The following is a 23,098-nucleotide window of genomic DNA, read 5'->3' on the forward strand; positions in this document are numbered from 1 at the left end:
CACATTTTGAGTGGTGGAAGTTCAAGGTCATGGTCATCCTTCAAGGTCAAAGGTAAAACAATTTTTTTTTTTTCAAAGCTGCGCAATAGGGGGCATTGTGTTTTTAATGAACACATCTCTTGTTTTTTCAATTTTTTTGAATAAGTAATGAGCAAACAAGGGTTGATGTCAGTTGTTCTGTTATAACTTTTTATCTGTAAAAAGTGAATCTTTTCTCCAGTTTTACAATGACTGCTTACAGGGGGTAAGAAATAATTAATATGGAGTTTTTCAACTTCACATCTGTATAGATTTGGTGGACTTTATTGTCATTATTGGTAGAGGCAAATTATACAATTAATATAAATTTTAGATTTATAGTTTTAATGACTGCAACCAGGTTTCCTCTCCCTGGCTGTATCTGTAGATGAAAGGGGCAGGAATATTGAAATGGTTGGCATCATTCTGACCATCTTTCAAGCTATAATACACTGTTGTACAAAACTCCTCCTACATTTTGACATGTGACTTATGTCAGGATATTAATAATTTCAAAAGCTACAGTGATTGTGGTGACCTCTAGGCCAGCCAATGATTGATCTTGGCATTTGTATGTCGTTCTCTTCAACCTTAAGCCTCTTTCCACTCTAGAGGCTACCTTGCAAATTTTATTATGCCCCCCTTCGAAGAAGAGGGGGTATATTGCTTTGCTCATGTCGGTCGGTCCGTCCACCAGGTGGTTGTCAGATGATAACTCAAGAACGCTTGGGCCTAGGATCATGAAACTTCATAGGTACATTGATCATGACTCGCAGATGACCCCTATTGATTTTGAGGTCACTAGGTCAAAGGTCAAGGTCACGGTGACCAGAAATAGTAAAATGGTTTTTGAATGATAACTCAAGAACGCATACGCCTATGATCATGAAACTTCATGGGTAGATTGATCATGACTTGCAGATGACCCCTATTGATTTTGAAGTCACTAGGTCAAAGGTCAAGGTCACGGTGACCCGAAATAGTAAAATGGTTTTCGGATGATAGCTCAAGAACGCATACGCCTAGGATCATAAAACTTCATAGGTAGATTGATCATGACTTGCAGATGACCCTTATTGATTTTGAGGTCACAAGGTCAAAGGTCAAGGTCACGGTGACCCAAAATAGTAAAATAATTTTCGGATGATAACTCAAGAACGCTTTTGCCTAGGATCATGACACTTCATAGGTACATTATCGTGACCCGCAGATGACCCCTATTGATTTTCAGGTCACTAGGTCAAAGGTCAAGGTCACAGTGACAAAAATCATATTCACACAATGGCTGCCACTACAACGGGCAGCCCATATGGGGGGCATGCATGTTTTACAAACAGCCCTTGTTTTGATCGATCTTGTTTATCTCTACAATTGTTGATGTATACAATTTTTAGGCTCAGTTTGAATCACTCTTGTAGCCAAATTTATGCCTTATTCTTGATGTCTTGCTACATAAAAGGCATCTTCATTTGCTATAATTTCAGGTTTTGGCTTAGACTATCAGTTGACTAAGTTTTGTAAATTTTTTATTTAGGGGTTTGTACTGGTTTCTGTTTTATACCTTCTTCTAGTTGAAGCTGGTACTCATAAACGGCACTCTGAACCTTATAGATATACATTTGATGAAAGAGCTCATTACTGAAAATACCGTTGACTTGAGAAAAAGACAAAACCAAGAATAAGAAATCTGACATAATATGATACATTTGGCGTTAAAAAGAAAATTGCAAACTTATTTTTATGCCCCCGGATCGAATGATTGGGGGTATATTGTTTTGGGCCTGTCTGTCATTGTACCAAAACTTTAACCTTGCTCATAACTTTTGCAATATTGAAGATAGCAACTTGATATTTGGCATGCATGTGTATCTCATGGAACTGCACATTTTGACTGATGAAAGGTCAAGGTCATCCTTCAAGGTCAAAGGTCAAATATATGGCTTCAAAGCGGCACAGTAGGGGGCATTGTGTTTCACAAACACGGCTCTTGTTTTTAGATGGTTTGGATGAGAAAAAGAATAGAAAACATGCACCCTTTGTTTTTTTGTTTTTTTTTTGCTCGTCATTTTTCATATTTAAGGGATCAAATCATCAAAAAGGTTTGGCCAAATGCCAATTTCTGTAGCAAATATTGGCTAATATGTTGCCGAAGGTTCTTTTGACACATGTAAGCCCTGTCCAAAGTAGACCAGTGCACTCTTAACTAAGCCTAAATGTAGCCTAAAATTCATTTAGAAAGCTTTGTCAATAGTAAAGACCAAAGTACTTGGACAAAAACATGCAAAACATAGAAATGTTTATCAGTATGTTAAATTTCAGAAATAAGTCAGATCCCCCAAAAGTTGGGGCTGACCTTGACGATGTTTTACAAGAGGACGATATTTTCCAAACTCCCCGAGCACCATTAGCAAGGGGAGATAGTTCAGAGCAGTCGTAAGTTTGTGTAGATTGTTGTGTGTACACAGAATACTTTGGCGTGTTTCCGTGACTGTAGTTTTTTCTTGTGAGAACTATTTGCTGTTTGTGACTGTGTCTTGTTTTCAGAAGTTAAATCAATAATATGCCAGCTAGTTATGTGGGGGAAATTATATGAGTGTGACAATCAGGCTTTATGATATTTTAGTAAAACTCATTTCATTGGATGTTTGACTTCAATAAATGTTATTTATTTTTGGTCAGAGCTTTGTAATATATACTGGGAGGGATGTTAATTTTTATTTTCCATTTGTTTTCCTGGTAAATCATATCTCAATCAAAATTGGCGGATATCAAAAATGTGATTTATGGGGTAAAAATCATTGGTTCTGTAAATGTGTCAGGGAAAATTATTTTGTCGGTTATCGGTTGCACTTCACTCAGGTGTATTGTGCACAAGTTGTGTAAAACAAACATGTTGTGCCCAACATTTTGTTGAGATTCTTTTGTTTCTAACCCATCAAGAGGAATACTATCAAGATTTGAAGACAATATGGACCTATTTCAAATTTGTGATAGTTTTTTTCCTCATTTTTCCTCAAATTTACGTTATTGATTTCTATAAATGGAATATTTTTGAAAAATAATTTGCACTCTCTTTGATGTTTGCTTGGTTAGTTTAATCGAAATATTAGAAATCTGGCCAAAATATCAGCCATTCATTTTGTGATGGTTATTTGTTTCCTTGAAAACAGTTTGAGGATTTTTAAAACCAATAATAAAATGTGAATACAATTGAAATAATAGGCAATATTTTCGTTTTGCTTTCACCTTAAACATATTTTCATATTGGTATAAGTTTCAAAACAACGTCAAAATCTTCCCGTTTGCTCGATCCGCCTAAAATGTCTCATTCTTCAAATTGGAGAAAAACAAAGAAAATGAGTGATTTTGATGGACAGAACACATAAGATCTGCTTTAGGCTTTACCAGTATCGTTCCCTAACAGTTTGCTTAGAATTTGTTTCATGTGTATTTTTGTTTGTGCTTGCCCAGCATTGATCAAACAGCAGACAATGATCATGACCATGACAGCAGGTATTATCCTCTGTGATTTTAAGAGTTTTCACACAATCTTTTAGACTTTCTAAATATCTTCTTTACAAAATTAATTCCCTTGTTGTGAAAGCTCTGAAAATATTCTGTGTTAAGTGTTGTCAGCGAATGTAAAATGGAGGCCTTTACTCTTTGTTTTACAGCTAGTTATAACTACATTTTTCTTTTGCTTTTGTCCACAGGGCATGTGTATACATTGCTTGTGTTCACAGTGCATTTGTATAATGTGTTTTTGTTCTTGTACATGTGTATAAATGGCTGGTGTTCACAATTGTTGTGTAAAAAATATTGTGTTCACAGAACATTTTTATAAAAAGTTTTTTTTGTTTACAGTTCATGTGTATTGATGACTTGTGTTCACATTGCATGTGTATAAAATGCTTGTGTTCACGGTGCATTTATATAACATGGTTGTGTTCACAGTGCAATTATTTTAAATGGTTGTGTTCACAGTGCATGTATATAAAATGCTTGTGTTCACAGTGCATGTATATAAAATGCTTGTGTTCACAGTGAATTTATTATCCCGCCAAATTTTTTTGGAGGGGATATAGTAATTGGTCTCGTCCGTCCGTCTGTCTTTCCGTCCCAAACTGTGTCCAAAGCATAACTCCAAATCTATTCAACGGATTTACTTTAAACTTAGAAAATAAAAAGATGGCAACTAGGAGAAGTGCAGTGACCAAGAACCATACCTCTATCTACCTTAGTTTTTGAATTATCTCCCTTTATATAATTTCATAGTAAATTTTTGTCCGGAGCATAACGCTTAATCTACTGAAGGGATTTACTTGAAACTTTTAATAAAGAGATGGCAAGTAGGAGAAGTGCAGTGACTAAGAACCATAACTCTATCTACCTTAGTTTTTGAATTATCTCCCTTTATTTAATTTTAAGTAAATTTAGTTAAGTAAATTTTTGTCAGGAGCATAACTCTTAATCTACTGAAGAGATTTACTTAAAACTAGAAATATAAACTGATGGCAACTAGGAGAAGTGCAGTAAACATGAACCATAACTCTTTCGGCCATAGTTTTTTAATTATCTCCCTTTATTTAAAAAAAATATTTATATTTTAAATATTTATAATTTTAAATTATATTTTTTTTAGTTTCCTAGTAAATATTTTAGCTTTTCAATTTTTAATATCCCTCTTTATCTTATTTTACAATAACATTTTTATTTGAACACCGAAGTATTTACCGTAAAATGAAAAGATGAGTGTAAGGAAAAATACATGGATCAAAAACAGTAACTGTTTATAGTCTTCTTTTTTAATTACCTCCAATTCTTTTATTTCCATATATTTTACTCTCTACACTGTAGAGTCTACAGCATAACTCCAACACTTTATAACTAATAAATCCTTGAAATATAAATAGATGACACAGGTGCCATGTTTTACATATATTATTCTACTCTCTTAAACAAATGTTGTCATACAAGCAAACATATATCGGCGCGGATTTGGCACAACTGTGACAAGCTCTTGTTTAAAATGGTTGTGTTCACAGTGAATTTATATAAAATGGTTGTGTTCACAGTGCATTTATATGAAACGGTTGTGTTCACAGTTCATTTGTATAAAGTGCTTTTGTTCACAATGCATGCATATAACATGCTTGTGTTTGCAGGACATTTGTATAAAGCACTTTTGTTATCAGTGCTTCTGTGCGCAGTATTTATACTCATATAAATTGTGTTCACAGTGCTTTTTTTCTTTTTGATCAGAGGTTTTGTGCAAAGTGATTTTGCTGACATCAATTATATTTTATGTTTTTGTGTTTAAAGCTGTTGTTCATATTTTTTTGTGTTCAGAATATTTGTGTTCATATCATTTGTGTTGTTAGTGCTTTCATGCACAGCGCATTGTGCTAGCAGTGATTGTGTTCACTGTATTTGTTTGCATTGTTTACGGGTGTGCATTATTTGAGTACATATATTTGTGTTCACAGTGCTTTCACAATGTACTTGTCTACACAGCGTTGGTGCACAGCGATTTTCTGCTCAGTGGTTTGTGTTCACATTGTTCAACTGCACTAAACTTGTATTTCTTTTCCCAGATGTGTGCCATAAAATAGTCTTGCTTGTAAAGATGACATTTCTGTTCAGTTGTTTTCTTGCTAATTCAGGTATAATCTGTAAACATTTAGGCTTGGGAAAATACTTTTGTTTGGACTTTCTTATTGATTGATATACTACTCATTTCTGTGTTCAATTTATGTGACTAAATATCACTTTTTAACCAGGTTTTCCGAAGGAAAAAACTGGTTATTAGATTGGCGAATGCGGGCGGGCTGGCTGGCTGGCGGGCTGGCGGGCTGGCGGAATAAGCTTGTCCGGGCCATAACTATGTCGTTCATTGTCAGATTTTAAAATCATTTGGCACATTTGTTCACCATCATTGGACGGTGTGTCGCGCGAAATAATTACGTCGATATCTCCAAGGTCAAGGTCACACTTTGAGTTCAAAGGTCAAAAATGGCCATAAATGAGCTTGTCCGAGCCATAACTATGTCGTTCATCGTCAGATTTTAAAATCATTTGGCACATTTGTTCACCATCATTGGACGGTGTGTCGCGCGAAATAATTACGTCGATATCTCCAAGGTCAAGGTCACACTTTGAGTTCAAAGGTCAAAAATGGCCATAAATGAGCTTGTCCTGGCCATAACTATGTCATTCATTGTGAGATTTTAAAATCATTTGGCACATTTGTTCACCATCATGGGACGGTGTGTCCCACGAAAGAATCACGTCAATATCTCCAATGTCAAGGTCGCCACGACAAAAAATAGATTAAAAAAAAAAAAAAAACTTACAAAGGGGGTTAATTTTTTTTTGGTCATTTCAAAAGTTCAGTTTGAGTTTTCTCCCTTTATCAGATTTTTTTTTCACAATGAAAACCTGGTTTTGTGACAATTTTGTCCCTTGTTAACTTCTGCTCTGTAGATGACTTGATGCTCTAACATAATCTCAAGTTGGGCTCTTTGCTTTTTATCTAAGAATTATATAAACTGAATATGTTATTAAAGATTCTAATATTTCATTATGATTTACTATTCGCTATAATTTTTGTAATGCAATAATTCATATTATGCAACAGGCGATAATAAATATGAATATTAAATATAAACATAATTTATCTTTAAGGCATTTTTGTTGCTTTCAAAAGTTCCACTAAGTGATTTAAATAACATTATTTAATGCTATTATTAGTTTTCTAAATGCTGCATACTATTGTTTATATTCATGTTATAGTTTTTGGTACGAGTTATGTTGGCTTTTCCAATAGAAAGGAGTTCCATAACAATATCTGAAATATTTCCCCCTTGACTGTGATTTTTTGTCAATGGAATTCAAAGAAACTCATGTCCATGAATGACTGTCTTATTTGAAGACCATGATTGACAGTATGTTTTGATGATTTGGGTGCTTACTTAACTTGTATAGCGGTAAAGTGTTACAAAGATCGTAATTTTATTTCTTTAGGCGGTCATCATTATTACTGGTATACTGTCAACCAAGTAGAGAGATATACTGAAAGCATGGATGACTTTCTGTCTATCTCTCTGTCTGTCTGTAGTCCGAAAAAGTACTCCTACACATTTCATCTTTATGACAATCAAAAGTGCATGCATTGTTCCAAATAATATGTAGTTTTGGCTTTGCATTTTTTTTTTATGTATCTGCACTATATATTACTGATATTATTCCCCTTTTTAACTTAGAATTTCTTATTATGATTATTACAGCTTGCTACATATTAATGACTATGTTGAAAAGTTTTTGTCAACACTGTGATAAGCTCTAGAAAGGATTGTTTAGAAGGTGTCATTTACCAGAGTTACTTTCCATGTAATTCCAGTGGCAGGAAGCCCATGTTTGAGTCTGCAGCGCGTCGTAACCAGATGAACATGTCTCCACGCTTTAAAAAGGAAAGTCCGCGCAGAAGTCCTGAGAGGAAAGGTATGATTCTAGATTTGATTTTTTGTCCCCTACCAGTTTCACCGGAGGGGACTTAAGGTTTGCACTCCATCTGTCAGTCTGTCTGTCTGTCAGTCCGTCACACTTTTCTGGATCCTGCAATAACTTTAACAGTTCTTAATATTTTTTCATGAAACTTGCAACATGGATAGATGACAATATGCACGTCATTTCATTTTGTTCCTACGTCAAAAATTGTGGTTGCTATGGCAACCAAAAAAATAAAATATCTGAAAATGGTGGAATTTCTGACAATGGTGGAGCCGGTAGGGGACCATATTGCTTGACAATAGCCTTGTTTAAAGATTATTTGATATGCTTTTTAAAAGAGTATTTGATGATATTTTCAAAATCATACTTCATATTTTCAAAATCATGTTTTATATCCTAAAAAATCTCAAAATCAATTTTAACATGTTCTTGAAATGTTATATGTATTAATTAGTGAATTATATTTCACGAAATGTTGAATGCTTTATTGATTTATTTTTTATCGGGATTTCCGGGTAGGAAAGTACCTGTTCTTGGTTTCTAATTAGAAAGAGTCTTGGAACTTTCTGTGAATAGAGATCAAACTAATTTGTTTACTAGCAAGGTGGACACCATTACCATGGCAGCTCTGTTATCTCTAATTGGAAGTTATTTAAAACTATTTAAAGAAAATTTCTTTTATTTCTTACAGCACAAGATACAAGTCCCAGAACAAAATCTTTGGCAGAACAACTTGCTCAGGTTTCCGACAAGCAGGTTCCTGTTTCGACCAACCAAAATCAACCTTTCGATGCATCAAAAGCTGGACTACAGTTCTACAATCAGAATAGCCTGGACACTTTCCCCCCAACCACTGCTGCAGAAGATGAACTGAATTCTTCAACAGATTTTTTCAGTTTTAAGAAAAAGGACCCGGAACCACCAAGTTCTAGTGCCTATAATGCTACTATCGGTTCACCTTCTGCAAATGCATATCAGAATGGTTTCCCGCCTGAAGCCCAGAATGTTTTGCAGCCTTTATCTATATTTGGTTCCCTGCAGCAGCAACAACAGCAGACTACACTTCCATTTATGAGTCAAGTTGGGAACCAGAACATTCAGACTGGTTTGCAGAGTTTCCCAGACATGTCGACTGGTTTGTTGATGTCCTCTGGTCAGCAACTTCAGCAGCAACAGCAGATGCTGCAGCGCCAACAGCAGCTTCGACAGCAGCAGGTGATGAAACAGATTCAGCGCCAGCAGCAGCAGTTTCAGAGGCAGCAGCAGCAACAACTGCAACAGCTACAACAGCAACTCATGCAGCCCATCATGCCAGAGGCACAGGTAAAAACCAACGGGCATTAGATTTTGATATTGAAGGGCTTACTTTCTCATACAATGCAACATTTGAAAGTTTGGCATTAGTTTTTTCAACCTTCTTGGCTTCTTAAAGCATATCACCTTACCACAAAAATGCTTGTTTGATTATCGTAACGGAAAAGGGTTAAGGAATTGAAGTTAAGCTAACTATTCAACAAATTCACTCTATTCACATTCACTAAAACCTATATTTTAATTTTTGAATGCCAAATTGTGTGTGACCAGTTTATGATATTATTTAAAGCAAGGAAGTTGTTGAATGTGGTTTGTTCATAATTAATTTATTTGTATTTCCCAATTTTTAGCTTTTCGGCGTTGGAAACTCGCTATTCATGGATGACATGAGTTTTGGTCTGGCAGGTCAAGTTGACATGGATGCTCAGTCAAAGGTCAGTTCTGGCCTTAATTGACAGATAAAGCTATTGTATTTTAACTTACAAATAATTGTCTTTATAATCAGACATTAATAATTTTTTTGGAAAACATTTAAAAAAAAATTTACTGTAGAAATGTAAATTGTATGAATGTGTTTATCAACCGTTGTTATGATAAAAAGTATAGTTGCAAATAAAAAAAGTAACAAACAAGGAGAAACTTGCATTTGTAAGGTCCAGTGTATGGATTATATATAAAACTGAACTGGATATCGGAGGTTGAGCATATCACTTGTGTATCTAGCCTTGAAATAATACAACTGTTTCTGGCTCAACTCCAAAATTTTGTTCCATTCTGGCAGCTCAAAGAAGACATTTCTGTAATACTCATAGATGAAACAGTTAATATTTGTTGCTTTCATTTCAGCACTTTAATTCATAGAAATTATAGCATTTTGTGTGCTTCTATGCTAGATTGGTATTATTAAAATATTGCTTAAAGTAGAAATTAATAAAGAAATCATTTCAAATAATTATATCTGGTATCGTCATCTATTTAATTGACTGTCCAAATTCAAGACCTAGTGCGAAACAGTTATAATTTAATTTGATTTTCACATTTTGAACAGCAAAAAAAAGAGGCTTAATGCATGTGCATAAAGTGTCATCCCACATTAGCCTGTGCAATATGCAAAGGCTTATCAAGGTTGACGCTTTTAACTAAAACTGGATATTTGCAAAGTAGAGTTTTCCTTTGAACACAAAATACTATTTAAGCCCAAAATGTCGCCTGCACAGGCTAATTTGGGACTTAACTTTAAGCTCATGCATTAAGCCCCTTTTTCCCAGAGATAGGCTGAAATGCGATAACTGTTGTCTATGTAGATACGCAGACTGGAAGTGGAGCTGCAGTATGCCAGGGACATCTTGACGAGCACAAAGACGAGATATGAGGAGGAAATCAACGCCATTGAGCACTCATACAAGTAGGTTTGCACCTGGGCCCGTGCTTAGTAAATATTGTAGGACAAACTTAAGTTACAATCCAATTTTTGAAGAGGTAAAATATTATACGTCAACCGATATTATCAGTTGATTTTAGTAATTCTATTTATTTTATGTGATTCATTATTGTTTCAATTACCGGTATTTAAGGAAATTTGTTGGTCATACATGATTATTTGTTGTGATTGGATAATTCTGTCATAATTAATATTTTTAGTAAGAATTTTGATTAGACAGGGCCTGATATTTTATAAGACCCTTAAGATATGTGTAAAAAAACAACCTTTGGGACTGAAACCGACAACCACATGATCTTGGTCCTTTCTTGTTAAGAATCTTACTACACATTGAAGTTACAACTCAATTTGTAAGCTCACAAAATGTGGACTTTTATGATCAATTTATTGCTTAAAAAGGCAATGCAAAATATTTCAACAAAATGAACAGAATACAGAGAATAACTGTTCATAGAGGCTGGGTCTTACCACTGTTCATAGAGGCTGGGTCTTACCATTCATCTTCACTCTGGGAAGGCGTGGCTTATTGGTGTTTGTGAAGTGTTGTCCCATATTAGCATTTGCAATATGCACAGGCTAATCAAAGACAGCATTTTATGCTAAAATTAGATTTTAACTAAGAAGAGACTTCCTTCAAATATAAAATACCATTAGAACTGAGTGTCATCACAGTTTAGCCTGTGCAGACTGCACAGCCTAATGTAGGACATTACCTACATGCATAAAGCCCCATTTTAATAGAGCTCGGCTCAATAAAACATCCTAAGAAACTGCGGTTTAACTTAAGTTTACAGTTGGCCTTGCAATACTGGTAGCAATCCCAACTAGGTGAGCATTTGTATGATATTTCTGAAGGGACATGGTATTTGTGCTACATGTACCATTGAAAACAAGCTGGGAAATATATCAACAAAGTTAAATAAATATATGTAAACTAGAGCATGCATTGGAGTTGTATATTTAATTCTTTGTTGATATGCAAATGATATAAATATTTTAAAAAACTGTGTTTTGTTATGTTTTGACATTGCAGTTTATGACTGTGGATTCATATCCAACTCATAACTTTTTAAGTATTATTTTTTTTAAGAATCAAGATAATATGTTTTTGTAATTTTCGGTTTAATTTAATTTCCTTTTTAGTTTCATCAGTCTGTGTGTATGACCTTTTCAATTGATCTGAGGTTTGGAAAATTACGTATTCTACTGGCATAATGGGAAAAACACACTTTCATACATGAGATAACACAAACATTAAAGTATGAAATATGAATGGAACAAAAGACATAGTTAGACCTTCCCACTGAATGATTGTTTTTCAGGAACAGGATCAATCTTATGGAAGAGACAAACAGCAAACGAGAAACAAGGTAAGGGAGAATACTTGGTTTACTTAATCCAGCAATTGTAAGAATACCTGAACCTTGAGATCCCGTGAATATTTCAGGTTTTTGTGCTGAGCAAAAAACACATCTGTATTAAATAAAATCATTGTTTTAGCCTTTATTTTTGTTTTTTATGTCCCCTGGAATCAACTGTTTTGTGAGGCATATAGCGATTGTCCCATCTGTTTGGCAGTATGAGGTTAACTCAAAATGCCATGTTCCAGATAAGATCAATTAAGCTTTGTACACAAAATTATTCTATTTAATGCCTGTTTTCATTCGGTCACCGGTTGTATGTAATCAGCATTTTCATAAAATTTTTGCCAATAAGCACACTTGCAGATGAGAGTGACATGGTCTGATTATCTTTATTGTCACAACATTATTTTTTGCCATGTTAGGGACAAACATACTAAGTTGAAATCAATCTATTGAATATGACACGCTATTATTTGGTAATAATTTGTTTACAATATATGAAGTTTTGAATTTGCCTTATATTTTTGCGACCTTGCAAGACGATCAAGAACGTTAACAAGATTTTTAAATGAGTTTAAAATGTGTTATATATTTTATGTAAGCAATCATGCTAAGTTTTAATATGGAGAATGCAGTTAAGGCTACTAAATGTTCCAATTACATGTACAGTAGAAACATGATACAAGGAATAGTAAGGTAGATACAGAATTGGTATTATGCATCTTTTGTAGTATGGCAACTCTCATTAGGACATGCTGTAATGTTACTACTCAGGCGTCTTGAAACATATTTAGCATGTTTTTGTTGATTTAATAGTTTTAATAAATAAACATTACATATGTATTTAGTATTTTATTTAAACATTTATTTCGTACTAAAGTCATTTTTGAAAACAGCATAAACAATAAAGCAAGTCTGGTTTTCCCAAAGCACTGCTTACATGTATAAACAAACAAAACACAAATGTACACACAATAAATGGCTCAATTAGGGCTATACTGTTCAACTGTTTGTTAAGTTCGCTGTGGCATTCTAGTGGATATGGTGTCTGCCTAACAATTGGGAGGCCATGGGTTCGATCCCCACCGTAAAGGCTTTAGATCTCCCCCAAAGCCACCAAGTACTGGTTCTAGTCCAAAGAAATGGATTCAAGAGCGTTTTAAATAAGCCTTAGGCTCTAGATGCAATCGAGCTAAAATAAATAGGTTTAAAATAACTGTTTGTTAACAGCTGTTCATACTACTAAGATTATAATGTTTTAATTCAGGCTTGTTGTTAACCATTCACTTGACAATGAGCTATTAGTGTCAAACAAACTTGAATGTTTTCTTGGGTCTTGCATCAAAATATCAAATGACATCATGCACAGAGATAGACTGTATCAGTATGATAGTTGTGACACTGCCATGCTGACATGAAACAAATTTTTTATAAAAATGCATGACTGATAATAGGATGAAATGATCAATGTTCTGGTAAAACTGGGCTTAATGAATGTGTCTGAAGTGTCGTCTCAAATTAGCCTGCACAGGCTGATTAGGTATCACACTTTCCGCCACAACTCGATATTTGTTTAGAAGAGACTTCCTTTAAACCAAAAACTCCAATAAAACAGAAAGTGTCGTCCCTGATTAGCCTGTGCGGACTGCACTGGGACGACACTACGCACATGCATTTAGCCCCGTTTTCCTAGAACGCGACTCAAATGGATCACTCTGCTGCTACAGATGGAGGGAAGAGAATGAGCAGCTGCTCACCCAGCAGGTGGCCAAGGTGCGCAAGATGGAGGAGGAGAAGGCGGAGCTCACCACCAACATGTACAGACGCCTCGAGGACGCCGAGGTAGAGAAGGCACAGGAAATAGAGCGACTCAAAGAGGTCCAAAGGTAAGGATCTATTTGAGACTCACTCTAAGAAAACAGGGCTTAATGTGTGATAGTAAAGTGTAATCCCAGATAAGCTTATGCTCAAGAAGTAAGCCTCATTTTCTGTGAGCTTGGCTCATTTAAATTACTACCACTTGTACAGACACCTTGAGGACGACAACGCTGAAAATAGGTACGAGATTCTACTGAAAGTAAAAAAGTTTTTTCATGGTTTTGATCATTTAAATAATTTCCAGTTTAGATCAGTCAAGAGGTGTTGAAACTTGGAAAACAAATTTTGCAAACATATTTAGCAGCACGTGAGTGCTACACTTCCATATTTTGTTCAATAGAAGTGGATTTTTGAGAAATAGAATGTAGAATGAAGGGTTCTACATGACTAAAGAATGTTTTAGAAATGAATCCTGTAGAATTTGGAAGTTACAAAACTTGTTGTACATTTACAGACAAGCGCTGGAGAATATTAAAAAGGATCATGAAGAGACTCTAATTCGGCTGCGACGATCCAAGGATCAACAGATTGACGCTGCTGCAGCCAGTCATGATACCTCCAGGTGTGTGTCATACATTGGTAGTTATTATTTATGCATATCTTGAGAAATTTTCTTTCTATCCTCCAAGAAATGGCAGAGCTAAAAGTGGGTGAGTTTTGTCTTTTTTTTTTCAGATTAAGTTTGACCTTAGGTACTCGAAGCTGTTTAATTAAGTTCAACCCGGAACTAAGCTGTTAAATTAAAATCAACCCACACTCAGCTTTAATCCACACTCAGTTTTTAAATTAAGTTCAACTCATGCTTAGCTCTTAAACTAAGTTCAATCCAACCTTAACTGTTAAATTAAGTTGAACCCCAACTTAGAAATTAAATTAATTTCAATTTATCATTAACAATAAAACCACATTGTACAGAACTGTACCATTACCAGAGTGTAAGGGTTCTTTAAAACTGCAGATTGATTCACAGGTTTAAGTACCCAGCAATACTTCTTCAAGTTGAACCTACATTCTTGTTCTTGTTGAGAAACATATTCGACTATCTTTATCATGTCCTAGTTAGTGTCGTGTCAGCTTTTAAGCTGGAGACCATTTCAAAAAGCTCTCTTTGTCAAGAATTAGTCAAGAATTACTACTTGCAAGCCAGAAGCAAACAGCATAAAACAAGTAACTAGCTGCAAGTAACTAGCAGGATGGTCAGGTTTTATGCTGTTTTCTGCTCATCAGTACACTAAGGTTGAAAATAAAGCCTTTAAAATTTGAATCTTTTAAGAAAAGTCATTAAATTAATTTGATTTTCTAACATAAAACAAATAATTAAAATGAGTCAAAATGCGTATGTTAGTGGTAAAGGGTTAAACAATTCATAGTAACTTGTTAAGTAATAGTAACTTACTTACAAGGGTTCACTGAAGCTGTCTCATGATCACAACAACGTCAAGGACCTGTGTAATTGTATTGCAACCTAGACAATATATTTTATTTATAATGTTTTTTGCTTGAGGGAAACTAGCCATGTCTTGTGTTAAAATATGATTTACATCATCATCATTGTTTTCAGGTCTTTGATGGCAGCTTTATAGCTGATTTACAACAAAAACAAGGTTAAGCGTAATTGTCCAATTAAAACAAGTCATGTTTTGTTTGTGATAGAGGTTTCGTCATTTTATCATTATTTTCAGGTCTTTGGTGGCAGCAGTGGAGCTTATCCACAACAACGCCAAGGATCTTGGTGATCTCCAGCGCAAGGTTGACCACTGGCATGCACAGGGACTGGATGACAGGGAGATCAGCCTGCGCGCCAAGGATGAACAGCTTAAAAGTAATGAGCATGTATAAAGTGTTAATCCCAGTTAGCCTGTGCAGTCCGCACAGGCTTGTTAGGGACGACACTTTCTGCCTCAACAGATGTTTGAAAAGAAGAGACTTCAGTTAAATGAAAAATACCATGAAATGGGAAAGTGTGGTCCCTGAGTAGCCTGTAGGGACTGCGCAGGCTAATCTGGGACGACACTTAACACACATGCATTTAACACTGTCTTCCCAGAGCGATGCTGGCATGTTGTGACATCTTATTCTATGTTCATGTGTGTGTATTAATTTCTTTATCATAGTCAATTGTAATTTTAAAATAATCAATATTCACCATGTGGAGATAGCATGCCAGGAGTGAAGAGTATAATTCTCCATAATTGTTTAGGGAGGTTAGGGATAAAGACAAGAGAGTTTTAGAGCTCAAGCCAATGTCATTGGTTCATATTTCCTTAGTCTCGCTATAAAGAAGGTGTGATGTCTTTACCTTTTAGCTGATATCCTTGTTTTTTAGCTGATATCCTTGTTTTAGTGAATAGATTGCTTAATGAATAGGTATTTTCTTGAATGGATGTTTTAACTAATGATGATGTCTGTTAAACACAGACACGAGGTAAGGGTATTTTTCTCTTCTGAGGTGTTTTCCCAAATCACGCCCCTTGACCTTCATGTAACTCACTCTTTCCTAGCTCAGAAGCAAGGTGGAGATGGCTAGATGCCAACAGCATTAAAACAAAAAGCCTGCAACTCGCAGTATCTTAGGGTTGGAAATGAAGCCTTCAATACTTTTATTTAGTAAGAAAGGTCTAAAATTTAATTTGATTTTCTTAAGGACAGCAAACGTGTCAGAATATGTATCTGAGTGGAAAAGGGTTAAATCAATATTCAATACAAATTTTCCTATCCTATTTCAGTGCTCCAGGACCGTCTAAACAAGCAGCAGGAGGACACGGAGCAGGAGCGCCACCGTCTGCAGGAGCTTGTAGCGCGTCTCGAGACCCAGATCAGGGAGCAGACACGCATGCTGGAAGAGGTTACACCATAGAAATATTATTACTAATTTGTTTTAAATGTATCATTCAGACTTCGACTGGGGGAACATAGATTTATTGAATTTAGCATTATGTTGTTTATTGAATGCAGCATCTCGATTTTGAGTAAACATAACATGCACATGATATTTACTTGCTTTTGGGCTCCCAAATCAGCTGATGTACGAAAGAAGGTGGCCAGTCTGGGCAACCATTAAAAGTTAGTTTCCATTACTGTTATAGGTTTACTATATGAGGCTCATTCTGGGAAAACTGCATGTTGCAAAGTGTCGTCCCAGAGTAGCCTATGCAGTCTGCATGTTGCAAAGTGTTGTCCCAGAGTAGCCTATGCAGTCTGCATGTTGCAAAGTGTCGTCCCAGAGTAGCCTATGCAGTCTGCATGTTGCAAAGTGTCATCCCAGAGTAGCCTATGCAGTCTGCATGTTGCAAAGTGTCGTCCCAGAGTAGCCTATGCAGTCTGCATGTTGCAAAGTGTCGTCCCAGAGTAGCCTATGCAGTCTGCATGTTGCAAAGTGTCGTCCCAGAGAAGCATATGCAGTCTGCACAGGCTAATCAGTGACAACATTTTTCATCTAAATTTGGATTATAAGTTTGAAGATACCTCCAAACAAAAAAAATTCCTTAAAAGCGGAGATTATCATCCCGAATTAGCTTGTGGTGATAGCACTGGCTAATCCGGGACAACACGTTATGCACTTGCAGTATGCCCAGTTCTCACAGACAGAGGCTCCCATGTACCGTATGTTTTCAGGAGCGTTGGAAGGTGAAGCAAGAGCAGTCTCGACTCCAGGGCCTACAGTCAGCCCTAGAAGAGGAGCGCAGGTCCTGGGCGGATCACCAGGCCAGGGAGCGCTTGAACATGGAGAAGTCACGGGTATGAGGGTAGAAATAGTGACATCAACTGATCGCAGCTTCAGAATAACAAAATTGTGACATATTTTTGAGAAGTGAAACTTGCATTGATCAGTTGCAACACCAGCTTCAGTAAGTTAAATTTTTAATTTGAAATTAAATTGAGCGTTGTTCTTAAAAACTGTTCTTAATGCATTTTGGTTGAGTGTCATACCAGATAAGTCTGCTTAGTTTGTACAGGCTTAGCAGGGACAACACTGCCACCCAGACTGGACATTCATTTAAAAGATTCTTCCTTTAAAGAAAACTCCATAAAAGCCTTATGTGGACTGCACAGACGAACCTGGGACTACACTTTAGGCGAATGCATTAAGCCCAGTTTTTCCAGAACGTCACTTATACTATTTCAGGAGGCACTTCTCGAGGAGCAGAAATCCACATTAAGCCAGCTGCACAAGGAGCGCCAGAGTCTGGCGGAGGAGCAGGTACAGTTCAACATGAAGCAGAAGATGAGTCGAGAGGAAAGCTCACAGTACACCAGCAAGGTTACACAGGCAAAGGCGGAATACGAGGCTTTGTCACGGGCAATAACGGAAGCGAAAGACAGGTAGCGCCGTTTGCAAAATTAACTTATTGCTACACATTGACCAATAATGCTAGTTACATATTGACCAATATTTGCTGGCGACATTCTTAATTGCTTCATCTTTATGTTTAAAAAAAAATGAGAATGAAGAATTTTTTCCCACTGAATGGCAAGTTTTATTTGGCATAAACCCATTTTAACATTTGTTAGAATTGTAGTCTTTTTAGATGGAAATAGTTCTGAATTTCTGCTCATTCATACCTGGCGCAATGCTTTGATGACAAATGGCATAATTAGATATTTGACACTGAATGGTTGGCTATGTTACATTTTTTGAGATTCAAATAAATCCGTCATTAACTTATAAATAACTCATTTCTTTTCAGCGAGTTGTTATACTGACTATTAGTACGTTTGCAAAAATCATATCTATTTTGCTTTGAATGTTTGTTCTAAATATTTGTCCACATGGGTCTTCACCTTTTTTGTTTATTGTAAATAAAAAGAGTGTCGCTCTGGGAAAAGGGGGCTTAATGCAAGTGCGTAAAGTGTTAATCCAGATAAGCCTGTGCAGTTCGTACAGGCTAATTAGGGAGGCACTTACTGCTTTTATGGATTGTTTTATTTTTGAGAATGTCTCATCTAAACAAAAATCCAATTTAGGCGAAAAGTTACGTCCCTGATTAGCCTGTGCATACTTCACATGCTAATCTGTGATGACACTTTACACACATGCATTAAGCCTGTGCATACTTCACATGCTAATCTGTGATGACACTTTACACACATGCATAAGCCTGTGCATACTTCACATGCAAATCTGTGATGACACTTTACACACATGCATTAAGCCTGTGCATACTTCACATGCTAATCTGTGATGACACTTTACACACATGCATTAAGCCTGTGCATACTTCACATGCTAATCTGTGATGACACTTTACACACATGCATTAAGCCTGTGCATACTTCACATGCAAATCTGTGAAGACACTTTACACACATGCATAAAGCCTGTGCATACTTCACATACTAATCTGGGATGACACTTTACACACATGCATTAAGCCCCATTTTACCAGAGCGAGGCTCAAATTTTTAAGATAAAAAACATTCATGAAATAATTTTCCCTCCTCTAGATATGACAGTTTGAAGGTAGAGTACCATAGGGAGGAGGATCGCATCCAGGAAGAGCGGAGACGGATGGAAAAGGAGCGTGCCAAAATGGAGAAGAAGGAATCCGAGCTCATGGAGTCGGCACACATGATCAAGGAAAAGTCTCAGGAAATTGAGGAGACTTACGCTGTGAGTGCTGCTGGGATTTAACCCTTTCCCACTCAGAAGCAAAGTGAAAATGGTTATTTATCAAACAGCATAAAACCAGAACAGCCTGCGAGTAACTGGCAGTCTGTTAAGGTTTTATGCTGTTTGCTGCTCATCAGTATTTATGGGTTGGAAATGAAGCCTTTAAAAACTGAATCTAGTAAGAAAGGTCTTTAATTAAATTTAACTTCCTAAGGGCCTACAAATGTCAAAATAACTAAGTTGTTAAAGGGTTAATGGGAGTTACTCCCTTATCACCTATGTAGCTGTCTTGGAATTGGAAAGTAGTCCCAACTGGTCCCAACTGGTTGTAGTCATATGGTTGATGGGAAGTCTGGAAATGTATCTCCAACTGGTTTTACTCACATGATTAAGGAAAAGTGAATAGCAAGACTAAGTAGAGGGCTTTTTCCTACGTGTACTACCATCTTTTTTACATGTATATGCTATTATTTGGAGAATGTCTTATGACCTTTAACATAATTATGTCATTGAAATGTCATTTTAAACTGGCAATTCAAGCAGTGTTAACTCTCTTTAATTTTAATATTCAATTTGGGACAAACAATCTTTGAATTCTACCTCAACGTTACTGCAAAATAATTTATTCAGGTACATCAAATTTCATGTTGTGCCAAAAAATCACAATTCTGAATTTCTGTCTGTCATTGCCTATTTACTTTTTGTTAAGTGACAGTAAGCAGAATAGCATGACTTAATGACCAGAGAAGGTGTGAAAATTATATTTAATGTTAGCAAATTACTTTGCTTAGTTTTAAATAAAGCTTTAAGCACTTTGCATTGTAAATATTTTATGATTTTAAGTACAGTAATTGATTAGAAATGTCACTTCTGGCTGTAAACAGGTTTAAGGGTGAACTAAGTATTCATTGTAATGTACTGCCCTTTTTGTTGTATCTGAGTTATCTGGATTGCGAAACAAACACAGGATGTCTGTGTGGATAAAGTAGGATATTTATGTCTTTCGTGCCAATGGTATTTCGGTCTAAAATGAACACATTACAAAAATTCTGAAGAATTGTCTACATGTTATTTGAATCTGAAATCCGTGGATTGGTCTACCTGCAAAATAGATAAGATTTTCTTAATATAAAACTTAAATTCAAATATACAAACAAATGCTTGTTCAGGAGGCGAGCAAGAAGTATGAGGAAGGCATGATGGCCCTGGCAGAGGCCCAGAGACTGGAGAATGAGGAGGGGAAGCGTATCGACACCATCAACCACCAGCTGAACCTGCTCAAAATGAAGGAAAAAGAAATGGCAGACGTAAGTAGTGTAGTGTAGGGTAGGGTAGGGGTGTGGAGGGAATGAGAGAGGAAGTTATCAACTCCATCAACCATAAGCTGAACCTGCTAAACATGAAAGAGAAAGAATTGGCAGACATAAGTAGTGAAGTGTAGAGTAGGGGGCTAGGAGAGGGGCTGAAAAGGGAAGCGTATCAAGACCTTCAACCACCAGCTGAACCTTCTCAAGATGAAGAAAAAAGAAATGGCAGACGTAAGTAGTGAAGGGCAGGGGGCTAGGAGGGCATTGACAGGGGTCTAGGGAGGGATTTAGAGGGTAAGGGTATTGACACCATTAGTTACCAGATGAACCTGCTCAATATGAAGGAGAAAAAAATGGCAGATGAAAGTTGGAGGGTAAGGTGTCTTACTTGGGATTAATAGTTCATGGCTAAGTAAAGCAAGGGTAGTAATGAAATAATGACCAACAACCCTCAACAGGAAATAGCAGATATTAGTATGAGTTGTAGTGGTAGAGTGTTGAAGTAATGGGTTGGGGGTCTTGCTTGTGATCATTAGGAGGAGAAGCGTATTTACTCCATTTACCATACGCTGTTCTCACTAATATAAAGGAGAAGTAATTGGCAGACTAAGTAGGAGTTGTAGTGTTTTAGTTTTTAGAAAACTGGTTGGGGCAGTGGCTTAGCTAAATTTAGACCTTGTAGAATTGTTAGTCAATGGTCACCTTGTGCCTTTTGCTCATCATGTGTCTTCAAAAATTACATTTTAACACTACAGGCTTCATATCACCTATTTTGCCCAACATTTGTCCCAATGATATGTCAGATAATGACATATCTGTCATACAAAATATGTCATTGTGGTAGGAGAAACTAAGGTAAGAGACCTATGGCCAACAGAGCCCTTTTGTTTAATGTTTAAGACTGGTTTATTTATTAGGAGCAAAGTGAAAGTGGAAATATGCAACCAGCATAAAAACAGAAAGGTCTTAAATTAAATTTGATTTTTTAAGAGACTTCAAATGCGTCAAAGTGCGTATCTCAGTGATAAAAGGTAAAATCCTCATGGGAAGCAATGTAAAAATGCCTATATGCAACTAGCATAAAACCAGAACAGCCTGCAAGTAACTCCCAGGCTGTTAAGGTTTTATGTTGTTTGCTGCTCATCAGTATCTTAGGATTGGAAATGAAGCCTTTCAAACTTTATTCCCTAGGAACGTTTGAGACTCTCCAAGGAGAAGAGGGAGCATGAGAAGTTCCGGAACGCTCTCCTTTGTCCCAATTGCAGACATCCGGCCCGCACCAATGCCATCAACAATGCTCAACAAGGTAGCGTTCTGGGGCCATATACCGTGGCCAGTTTTCTCAAAGCTTCAAAGGGTGGTCTTAACTTAAGTCTATTTGAGTGAAATATTTTTAAAATGTATTTTTGAGATTTTGACAGATCGTAGCATAGTGTCATGTTTCCCTCACATATGATTGCCTGTGACCACTATGATTCAATAATTAGAATCTTTGCACTTTTTAATGATACAATTCAATATGATACCATTTAATAAAATGTTCCCAATTAATACTTTATTGGAGTTGATTGTGTTAATCATTTTTGTTTTTAAAGTTTAAAAATGTTACATGATAACAGTCTTGAAACCATTAACTAAAAGATCTGATTAAACTTGATAAGATCTATAAGGGTAATCACAATTAGTTCGCAATTAACACTACAATTTCAATCGTGTAACAATCATGCTAGTGGGAAGGTCGAATTAGTGCAATACTATTGTTATCTGATATATGTCAAGCAGACATAAAAGTTGTGCATACAACCCTTTTATTCTACTTATACAGAAGCGCCTCCAATCGGCCTTCTAATGCAGACGTATAACCAGGCGTTTCCAAATATCCCCAATGGTTCAGTTCATCCAGCATTCAATCCCGCACTGCAGCTCTCTGTGAACACGCTGGACGCTGTGACAGAGTCCATCAAGTCAGACAGGGCTGTCCGCCATTGGAAGATGGAGGCTCTCAAAGTATGTGTGAGTTTTGGTCTCGGAAATCAGGCTTTAATGCATGTGCTTCAAGTGTCGTCCCAGATTATACTTTGCAGTCCCCACAGGGTAATCAGGGACTACACTCTGCAGTCCGCACAGGGTAATCAGGGACTACACTTTGCAGTCCCCACAGGGTAATCAGGGACAACACTTTGCAGTCTGCACAGGGTAATCAGGGACTACACTTTGCAGTCCGCACAGCGTAATCAGGGACTACACTCTGCAGTCCCCACAGGGTAATCAGGGACTACACTCTGCAGTCCCCACAGGGTAATCAGGGACTACACTTTGCAGTCCGCACAGGGTAATCAGGGACTACACTTTGCAGTCCCCACAGGGTAATCAGGGACTACACTTTGCAGTCCCCACAGGGTAATCAGGGACTACACTCTGCAGTCCCCACAGGGTAATCAGGGACTACACTTTGCAGTCCGCACAGGGTAATCAGGGACTACACTTTGCAGTCCCCACAGGGTAATCAGGGACTACACTCTGCAGTCCGCACAGGGTAATCAGGGACTACACTTTGCAGTCCGCACAGGGTAATCAGGGACTACACTTTGCAGTCCGCACAGGGTAATCAGGGACTACACAATTCCACCTAGACTGGATTGTCGTTTTGAAATGA

At 36.7% G+C, this 23,098-nt stretch overlaps 1 protein-coding gene across 5 annotated transcripts in view; it reads left to right on the forward strand.

The window, feature by feature from the left end:
- LOC127868472 (fas-binding factor 1-like) overlaps window positions 1–23,098 on the forward strand; it is a 46,099-nt gene that overhangs the window by 21,625 nt on the left and 1,376 nt on the right. For 2 of the 5 annotated variants that reach the window (XR_008044141.1, XM_052410289.1), the window contains exons 14-30: window positions 2,338–2,451; window positions 3,490–3,531; window positions 7,418–7,518; window positions 8,219–8,850; window positions 9,192–9,275; window positions 10,146–10,246; window positions 11,605–11,652; window positions 13,374–13,532; window positions 13,979–14,086; window positions 15,207–15,346; window positions 16,251–16,369; window positions 17,140–17,262; window positions 17,651–17,847; window positions 18,970–19,135; window positions 20,305–20,442; window positions 21,634–21,748; window positions 22,268–22,449. Coding sequence is in view for 4 of the 5 variants with exons in the window: in XM_052410289.1 (XP_052266249.1) it covers window positions 2,338–2,451; window positions 3,490–3,531; window positions 7,418–7,518; window positions 8,219–8,850; window positions 9,192–9,275; window positions 10,146–10,246; window positions 11,605–11,652; window positions 13,374–13,532; window positions 13,979–14,086; window positions 15,207–15,346; window positions 16,251–16,369; window positions 17,140–17,262; window positions 17,651–17,847; window positions 18,970–19,135; window positions 20,305–20,442; window positions 21,634–21,748; window positions 22,268–22,449 (2,569 nt within the window). In the remaining variant the exon portion in view is untranslated. The remainder of the gene's footprint in view (window positions 1–2,337; window positions 2,452–3,489; window positions 3,532–7,417; window positions 7,519–8,218; window positions 8,851–9,191; window positions 9,276–10,145; window positions 10,247–11,604; window positions 11,653–13,373; window positions 13,533–13,978; window positions 14,087–15,206; window positions 15,347–16,250; window positions 16,370–17,139; window positions 17,263–17,650; window positions 17,848–18,969; window positions 19,136–20,304; window positions 20,443–21,633; window positions 21,749–22,267; window positions 22,450–23,098) is intronic. The other 3 variants (XM_052410290.1, XM_052410291.1, XM_052410292.1) reach the window with 3 other exon arrangements.

The sequence above is a fragment of the Dreissena polymorpha genome, chromosome 2 (assembly GCF_020536995.1).
Source record: "Dreissena polymorpha isolate Duluth1 chromosome 2, UMN_Dpol_1.0, whole genome shotgun sequence".
Taxonomy (NCBI): Eukaryota; Metazoa; Mollusca; class Bivalvia; order Myida; family Dreissenidae; genus Dreissena; species Dreissena polymorpha.